Source organism: Neophocaena asiaeorientalis, unplaced genomic scaffold (genome assembly GCF_003031525.2).
Source record: "Neophocaena asiaeorientalis asiaeorientalis breed wild unplaced genomic scaffold, Neophocaena_asiaeorientalis_V1.1 scaffold801, whole genome shotgun sequence".
Lineage (NCBI taxonomy): Eukaryota > Metazoa > Chordata > Mammalia > Artiodactyla > Phocoenidae > Neophocaena > Neophocaena asiaeorientalis.
The window spans coordinates 647307-656648 of record NW_020174376.1 but is presented as its reverse complement, the minus strand read 5'-3'; the positions used below and the strand labels follow the sequence as shown (position 1 = coordinate 656648).

The 9342-nt window shown below is 36.8% G+C and overlaps 1 protein-coding gene across 1 annotated transcript in view; it reads left to right on the top strand.

Annotated features, from left to right (window-relative positions):
• TEX11 (testis expressed 11) overlaps positions 1–9342 on the top strand; it is a gene marked incomplete at its 5' end in the record, with an annotated part of 152850 nt that overhangs the window by 67109 nt on the left and 76399 nt on the right. The window contains 3 exons of the mRNA XM_024756342.1: positions 2157–2242; positions 4898–4954; positions 8976–9016. Of these exons, the coding sequence (XP_024612110.1) occupies positions 2157–2242; positions 4898–4954; positions 8976–9016 (184 nt within the window). The remainder of the gene's footprint in view (positions 1–2156; positions 2243–4897; positions 4955–8975; positions 9017–9342) is intronic.

Here is a 9342-nt window from a genome sequence, read left to right as displayed (position 1 = left end):
GTGATCAACTATGTTGAATGTTGCTGATAGGTCAAATACAGTGAGGACTGAGAACTGACCATTGGAATTTATAATATGGAGGTCATCGGTGAGTTTGACAAGAGCAGTTTTGGTAGAGGTAGGACAAACACCTGATTATAGTAGGCTGAAGAGAGAATTGAAGGAAAGGAATTGGATACAGTAAGTATAGACAATTCTTTAGAAGAGTTTACTACAAAGGGAAGAAAAGAAGTTGGGCAAGAAAACAAAATCTTTTTTAAAGTTGGGCAGTAGTTGGTGAGAGAAGTAGGATCAAGAGGTTTGTTTGTTTGCTTGAAATGGGATAAGTGAGAATGTTTATTTGCTAATAGGAATGACCCAGTTAAGAGAACAAAAATTGACAATGTGAGAGAGAAAAATGAAAATTGTTAGAGTAATGTCATTAAATAGGCAAGAGGTGCTGGATGCAAGTGTATACGTTTAGGGTTTGGCTCTAGGAAGAAACATGGATAGTTCATTTATGTTAGCAGTTGAGAGTATGTGGTGTGGTTCCTGGTGTGTGAATAGATTTGGTAGTGGGAATCTGTGGAAGTTCTCTTTCTGACTGCTTCAGTTTTCTCAGTGAAGTAGGAAACATGGTCATCACCTGAGAGTGAGAATAGGAGAGGAGGTGTTAGGTGTTGAGAAAAGAGGATAAGATATCAACTAATCATCCAGAAAATCAAGAAAGTGAATGGCAAGGGTAGTGTGGTATGCTTGCCTTGTAGCAGTAAGGTCCATTTGATGAAGTTTTAAAAATAAAACAAATAGTTGTACAGGTTTTTACCCAGCTACTTTCAGCTGCATGGATGCAGGCACAAAAGTCACTAGAAAGTTGAATTTAACCAGGCTTATGGTTTTGCCAGGTGAATACAATGAAGCAAAAGAGGGGCAGGAAAATCAAGGAACAAGGGAGTGATTATAATTAATCCCCATGGAATTTAAACTGGATACCGAGGAGGACTTCAAGGGGATGAGGGTTGGTGAAATAGTAGTAGTATCAATGTATTGGAGATCTTAATGCAGTTGAAGGATTGCTGGAGTGGTAGAGAGAGTGAATTAGAAAGGTAGGAGATGGTAGAATACATGAAATAGAGCAGGGTACAAGACAAGAGTGAGGGAGTGAGGCACCTAGAATTGGTCCATGCACAACCCTGAGAATGAGTGCGTCCATAAATTGTGTGCCCTAGGAGCCTCACTTGCATGACCTGGCTTTTAGTGATGACAGTGTCCAGTGAATGACTGTGCTAGTGAATGGCTAAGATAATTGGCAGAGTGGAATTCAAGGAAATAAGAGACTAGGATATTAAAAGGATCATCTATCTGTATAATGAAAATGCCAAAAATTGACAGGAGTATATTTTGGAAAAAATAACTGTGAGGAGTAGATAAATCATTAAGAAATGAGAAGAAATGGTCTGAGAGCAGTTCACCATAACAGTGAGGGATAATGGGTGATATAGTCTGGTGACAGGAAATTCAAAGCTGGGGGTTTTAGGGAGCAAGAGGGAGAATAATTTTAAAACAGCAATGAGCAAAAATGATGCCTACTCCATCTCCAGGTCTAGGGAGATGAAAGAAAAACAGCCACTACTTGAGAGGGCTTTATTGGAAGCAGTGTCCTTGGAGAAACATAGATTTCCATTAGAGAAAGAATGTAGAGGGAACTTTCTGGGAAGAAGTTGCTCATAGAGGAGACTTTGCTGATAATGGACTGAATTTCAGAAAGCATAGTGGAAGGGTTGGAAGAGTTGGGGAGAAATGAGAAAAGAGGACAAAAGGGATTTACAGAGGGTGCTGGAAATGAGGGTGACCTCAGAGTCCAGGGTTCTTTTGGCTACTGCTGACAAACAGGAATAAAGAGCACAGTAAGATTAGTCCTAGTGAATTCAAGGCCGTGTTGGCAAGGCTGTGAGCGTTTATGGATAGGGAGGAGTGGCTTTCTGGGGCCAATATGAACCTGTTCTGTTTTTGTCAATGAGTTATATCTTCATTCTACCATCTTGCAGTAGCGCTTTTGAGAATACAAAACAAACAAGTTCAGATTTTGTGTTCCCCTTAATGGACAGGAATATAGATAACATTTTATAAGTATCACTTTGAGATGTAATTTAACATATTATATTTGTCCTTTATAGAATGAACAACAGATCGTGGCAGAAAAAGCTTTGGAATATTTAGCTCGTTATTCAGAAGACGCACAAGAAGTCATTGTAGCTTTAAAGTAAGTAATCCACATCCTGTGGATGTGAAAGGATCTCCTCTGTACATGTTACTCTTGGTCTGTAAACTTTGCCAAAATAGTACTGATGGGATCAAGCTGAGTCAATGCCTACAATACCAAGTGGTTTTTTTCCCAGCTTTATTGAGATGTAACTGACAAATGGTGGCATTGTATAAGTTAAGATAGGTAACCTGGTGATTTAATACACATTCGTATTATGAAATAGCACAGTAAGATTAGTTAATACATCCATCACCTCACAAAATTACACACTGTGTGTGGTGAGAACATTTAAGATTGACTCTCTTAGCAACTTTCAAATGTATAATACAGTATGGTTAACTACAGTCACCATGCTGTACGTTAGATCTTTGGAATGTATTCATCTTATAACTGGAAGTTTATACCCTTTGACCAACATCTCCCCATTTTCTCCACCCACAGGCCCTGGCAAACATCATTCTACTCTATGTGTTTGGATTTTCTTTCTTTCTTTCTTTTTCTTTTGTTTTTTTTTTTTTCTAGAGATCCCACATATAAGTGGACAATACAGTTTTTGTCTTTCTCTGTCTGACTTATTTCACTTAGTACAATGCCTTCAAGGTCCATCTGTGTTGTCACAAAAGGCAGGATTTTCTTCTTTTATTTGGTTGAATAATATTCCTGTTTGTGTGTATGTACATATACCACATTTTCTTTATTCCTCCACTGATGGACACTTAGGTTGTTTCCATGTCTTGGCTATTGTGGATAATGCTACCGTGAACATGGGGGTGCAGCTATCTCTTCAAGATAGTGATTTCCTTTCCTTTGGATATATACCCAGAAGTGGGATTGCTGGATTGTATAGTAGTTTTATTTTTACTTTTTAAGGAACCTCCATGCTGTTTTCCACAGTGGCTGTACCAGTTTGCATTCCCATCAACAATGCACTAGGGCTCCCTTTTCTCTACAGCACTTGTTATGTCTCGTCTTTTAGATAATAGCCATCCTAACAGGTGTGAGGTGATATTTCATTGTGGTTTTGATTTGCATTTCTCTGATGATTAGTAATGTTCAGCATCTTTTCATGTACCTGTTGGCCATTTGGATGTCTTCTTTGGTAAAATACCTATTCAGGGGCTCTGCCCGTTTTTTAATAAGATTATTTGTTTTTTTGCTGTGGAGTTGTAGGAGTTCCTTATATATTTTGTATATTAACCCCTTATCAGATATATTGTTTGCAAACATTTTCTCCCATTCCATAGGTTGCCTTTTCCTTTTTTTGATAGTTTCCTTTGCTGTGCAGAAGCTTTTTACTTTGATGTAGCCCCACTTACTCATTTTTGCTTTTGTTGCTTGTGCTTTGGGTGTCATATCCAAAAAATCATTGTCAAGGAGCTTTTTCCCTGTGTTTTCTTCTAGGACGTTTATGGTTTCAAGTCTTATATTTAAGTCTTTAATCCATTTTGAGTTAGTTTTTCTGAGTAGTGAAAGATAGGGGTCCAATTGCATTCTTTTGTATGTGGATATCCAGTTTTCCCAGTACCACTTATTGAAAAGGTTATCTTTCCTCCATTAAATATTCTTGTCTCCCTTGTCGTATATTAGTTGACAGTATATATATGGGTTTATTTCTGGGCTCTCTGTTCTATTGGTCTATGTGACTATTTTTATGCCAATACTATGCTGTTTTGATTACTATAGCTTTGTAGTATAGTTTGAAAACAAGAAATGTGATGGCTCTAGCTTTGTTCTTTTTCAAGCTTGCTTTTGTTGTTCAGGGTCTTTTGTGGTTTCATTTGAATTTTAGGATTTTTTTTTCTATTTATGTGAAAAATGCTATTGGAAATTTGGTAGGGATGCTTAAGGTAAAAAAAGATATCAGTTGAAACTGATCTTCCCCTTTCTCTGTTTGTATGAAGGAAAATGGTTTATCAAAAGGGAACTTTTACATACAATAATGAGACAGAGGAAGGTGAGGTTAGGGCATGGTAACTCCTAATGATGTAACTGAGAGTATGCCAGTGGGAAAAATAAACCAGAAGGGTTCTATAGTAATTCTCCCATTGGTCAACTATACTTGAGGCCATACTTCTGAAGGGAAATGGAGTCACAGATACAAAAGTATCAGAAGGAGTCTAGAGATACATACGTTTAGTCAGATAAATATCTAAAATTATTCTGGATGATTGATGGTGTTTTTTCTTTTTAAAGATTTTTAGGATTTGAAACTTTACAAACTACCTTATTTTGTCAGTTTGTCATCATGCCACCAGATCCCTTCAAAAAATATTCATCCTAGTTTATGTGGAACCCAAAGGCCAGTTCCAGGTTCCTTTATAGAAAGAAAAATATAAAAGACTTGTACACTATATCTGATGTTCTGGCAGGTGATTGGGGGCAATTAGATAAACTGTGGAACTATTTAAGAATTTGTCAAGCAACACTTTCATTTTAAAATTATTTTATTAAATTACTCTTCCAAAATTACAAAGTTGGTATGTTTTCATTGCAACCATTAAGACATACAAAGACCTATAAATAAAATAATCTCCTTTTTTACCTCTCTTTTCTCACTTCTGCCTCGTGGGCTAATCAAGATTAATAACTTGGTATATATTCTTTCACATATTTCTTCCTAAGCATCACTTTTTATATTACTTTATCATACAGGTGTTTGCTTCGTCTTCTTGTTCCAAAAGTTTCTCGCATGCCAGAATCTGAAAACAAGTAAGTTATAATTCAACAGAAATGATGTATTCACCGTTAGAAAAAAATATAACAATTTTCACTAGAAACCTTGTATTGAGAGATATATAGTATACTGGGTAAGGTCAATATAGGCTCTGGGGCCAGTCTTCCTGGGTTCATATTTTGGCTCTGCCACTTATTAGAATATGTAACCTGGGCTTCTGTTTCCCGATCTGTAAAATGGGTATAATAATAGTACCTACCTTATGAGGTTGCTGTGATGCCCTGATGAATAAATACGTGTAAAACACTTAGAATAGTGCCAGGCATTTACCATGCCCTCAGTAATGTTCGCTATGATTTCATTATGATATTGTATCTGTTTCCCCCTTTCTTAACAGGAGACTTAAATATAGACATAGCTCTTAGCTCTTACTTTCCCACAGAAACATAAATAAACTGGTTGGCTTGTTGATTCTGATTCTGTATCAGCTCAGCTGGAAGTATTCAAATATCTTTCTGCTCACAGTTTCTATGGCATAAGGTATAAAGAACTTAACAATACATGGAAGAATTGGGTCACCCATATTTCATTCACAAAATTCACTTCCTCCTAATGATTTAAAAGAAAACTCTATTCAAGGTCTTGACTAGGGATAACTTTCAGAGAAATACCACCTATCTCTATTTTCTCTACTTGGACAAAAACTCTGTAAGAGTGTATCACTACTTCATTTTTGCTTTCTATATTTGTACCTGGAGGCAATATATTTTTTTAGCTAAATTCTTTGGGAACTATCTATGACTGAGATAATATTAGATTGATGACATAACTTTTTTGATAATGCAAATTTTACCCAGACATATATGGTAAGTTTTGCCCCTTGTTTACAGGCTCTATGAATCCATTTGAAGGGCACTCAAGCTAACTAAAAAAAAAAAACATATTGAGATAATTGAAAATTTGAGTAATGACCAAATATTTGATATTAAGAAATTATTAACTTTTAGGCATATAATGGTAGTATAGGTATGTTTTTAAAAGGATCCTTATATCTTATAGGCACATCCTAAAATATTTATGGATGAAATGATGTGATGTCTGGAATTTGCTTCTACAAACAATAAATGCTGGAGAGGGTTTGGAGAAAAGGGAACTCTCTTGCACTGTTGGTGGGAATATAAATTGATACAGCCACTATGGAGAACAGTATGGGTGTTCCTTAAAAAACTAAAAATAGAACTACCATACAACCCAGCAATCCCACTACTGGGCATATACCCTGAGAAAACCATAATTCAAAAAGGTCATGCACCAAACTGTTCGCTGCAGCTCTATTTACAATAGCCAGGACATGGAAGCAACCTAAGTGTCCATCAACAGATAATGCATAAAGAAGATGTGGCACATATATACAATGGAATATTACTCAGCCATAAAAAGAAACGAAATTGAGCTATTTGTAGTGAGGTGGATGGACCTAGAGTCTGTCATACAGAGTGAAGTAAGTCAGAAAGAGAAAAACAAATACTGTATGCTAACACACATATATCGAATATTTTTTAAATAAAGTTCTGAAGAACCTAGGAGCAAGACGGGAATAAAGACACAGACCTACTAGAGAATGGACTTGAGGATACGGGGAGCGGGGAAGGGTAAGCTGGGACAAAGAGAGAGAGTGGCATGGACATACATACACTACCAAAAGTAAAATAGATAGCTAGTGGGAAGCAGCCGCATAGCACAGGGAGATTAGCTCGGTGCTTTGTGACCACCTAGAGGGGTGAGATAGGGAGGGTGGGAGGGAGGGAGACGCAAGAGGGAAGAGATATGGGGACATATGTATATGTATAACTCATTCACTTTGTTATAAAGCAGAAACTAACACACCATTGTAAAGCAATTATACTCCAATAAAGATGTTAAAAAATAATAATAATATGGGAGAAGAGGGGGTAGGTGGAGGTATCATTAAAATAAGATTGATGATGAGTTAATAATTATTGAAGCTGGGCCATGGATACATGGGGATTCATTCATCTGTTAAATATAAGCATCTTTGAAATTTTCAACAATAAAAAGTTAAAAAATGAAATAAACTCAGAGACTAAATTTTGATAGCTAATAGATTGTAAGAGCTCCTCAAAGGCTAGTACTATTTGTATTTATCTTTGTATCTCTGGAACCTAGGACAGTATCTAGCACAAGCACATAATAGCCACTCAATTTATTTAAATGGCTGATTATCAGTCCTTTACAAGAAGATCTTATATTGGATTTAAAAGGTGCTTCATATTCCATGTAATTGTGATGCACAGTCAGATCCCACTCATTAAAACTAATTTAAAGATGGGGAGAAGGAAAGGGATCTTGTTCAAATTAATGACCAACTTTAATTACAGAATATTTTGTAAATATACCTTTATTGTTCTCAAGTAAATATAGTAATAAAGAACATCTACTAGCAGTGTTTTCAAGTAGAGGTCAGGACCTGATTTAACAAATAGATTAGACTAACTTATAAAAGAAAAAAAAAAGCCTAATTCAATGGGAAGAGTCAGAGAATTGAGTTCTAGTTTTAGCTGTTTCACTAACTTCTGGTTTACCTTAGACAATAACAACTTATATAACTTCTCTAAGCTTTATTTTCTTCACCTATTAAATAAAAGAAGGTGAACTGGAAAAGTTCTGTCCTCTTCTAAAAATCTTATGTTTTTCAATTACAGTATCTACCTAAGTATTAACAATTCGTGTGCTACAATTTTTGATAGCAGTTTGTCTCTTAAATAGACTATACATCCCTTTCCATGTGCTCATTCTTACTTGTACTATTTATTTGCATTAATGGACCCTCCCTAGATTATTTTATATAGTCACTGAATTAAATAGTGAAGTCGGGCTTCCCCGGTGGCGCAGTGGTTGAGAGTCCGCCTGCCGATGCAGGGGAAACAGGTTCGTGCCCCGGTCCGGGAGGATCCCACATGCGGCGGAGTGGCTGGGCCCGGGAGCCATGGCCACTGAGCCTGCAGGTCCAGAGCCTGTGCTCCGCAACGGGAGAGGCCACAACAGTGAGAGGCCCGCGTACCACAAAAAAAAAAAAAAAGTTAAATAGTGAAGTCAACTTTAGCTCAGCTGAAATTCAGATTAATAAAATTTACTGTTAGAAGTTACTTTATATAAAGCAGATGTTTCATGTTTATCCCTAAGAAAGCTGCTACTTTTCCTGAAGCACAGTCTGTATTGTATAATACTAGACATTCTCCTGATAAGGCCAGTCTTACGGTGTGTTCTACCCTACTTACTATAAACTTCCTTAGTTGAGTTTGCCGATACTTCCATATTCAATCCTTTGTTTAAGCATAATGGGATGTTTTTCTCTGTTAAAATTTATGTTGCCCCTAAAGAAGCTTAACTAAGGGTCAAGAGACCTAGGTAGTAGTAGTCTTGGCATTGTCATTGCATGACCTTAGACAGATCATCCCGCATTTCCAGATCTGTTTCCTCATCTGTAAAATGAAGGGTATGGATAAGTGGTTTTTAAACTATATTCCTTAGAAACCTGGAAAATCTGTGGCACTGCCTCAGGGACTTCCAGGAAGCCGAGACTCTAGGCCTCCACCCACCACTGGTTCAACCAGAGCAGGTACACTTTTGTCTCTTCTTGTATATTAGACTTTTATAAAATTTTATTTGAAACACAGGTTCCAGTTCCCCCTCTTCAAAAAAAACCAAAGCTTGAAAATCACAGAGATCACTACCTGCTCTCAAATTCTGTGACCCTGTAATATAAAACCTTATCAGTCATTGAAATCCTTTGCTTGAGAGTAGGTGGTGTAGAAGGGGAAGAGAGAAAAAAATATGAGGACATTGGAGATGAGGAACAGTGTCCTATAATGAGGAAAAAGTGTTGAAATGATAGGTTGGAGCCTTGAACAACAAACTTCAGAATTTAACATTTTCCTTGAGCTGCTCTCAGGCAAATATAGAGTCTCTTTTTGATACTTTTCTGTAGTAAAGCTTTGGAACAGTATGAAAATGCTCTTTTCTTTATTTTTTTAGAAAGAAACAAATGGATAGACTTCTGACTTGCTTGAATACAGGTAAATATCTCCTTGGTTATTTTCACTCCTTCATTTTGCCTCTATCCTCTATTAAATTCTCCAAGTACATTGAGCACACTGACTCGGGCTTCGTGTTTGAGTTAAGCTTCATGCTTTTACTAACATACGTCACAGCAGTATACCTGTTTATATATTCACAAGCAGAGAAAAGTTTGTCATCATTAGCATTCATCTCCAAATGTGATTTCACCTCTGTTTTTATTCCAGTTTTTTAAAAGACATTTCCCTTCCTTCCTTCCTTCCTTTCTTCTGTCCTCCCTCCCTCCCTCTCTCCCTCTCTCCCTCTCTCCCTCTCTCCCTCTCTC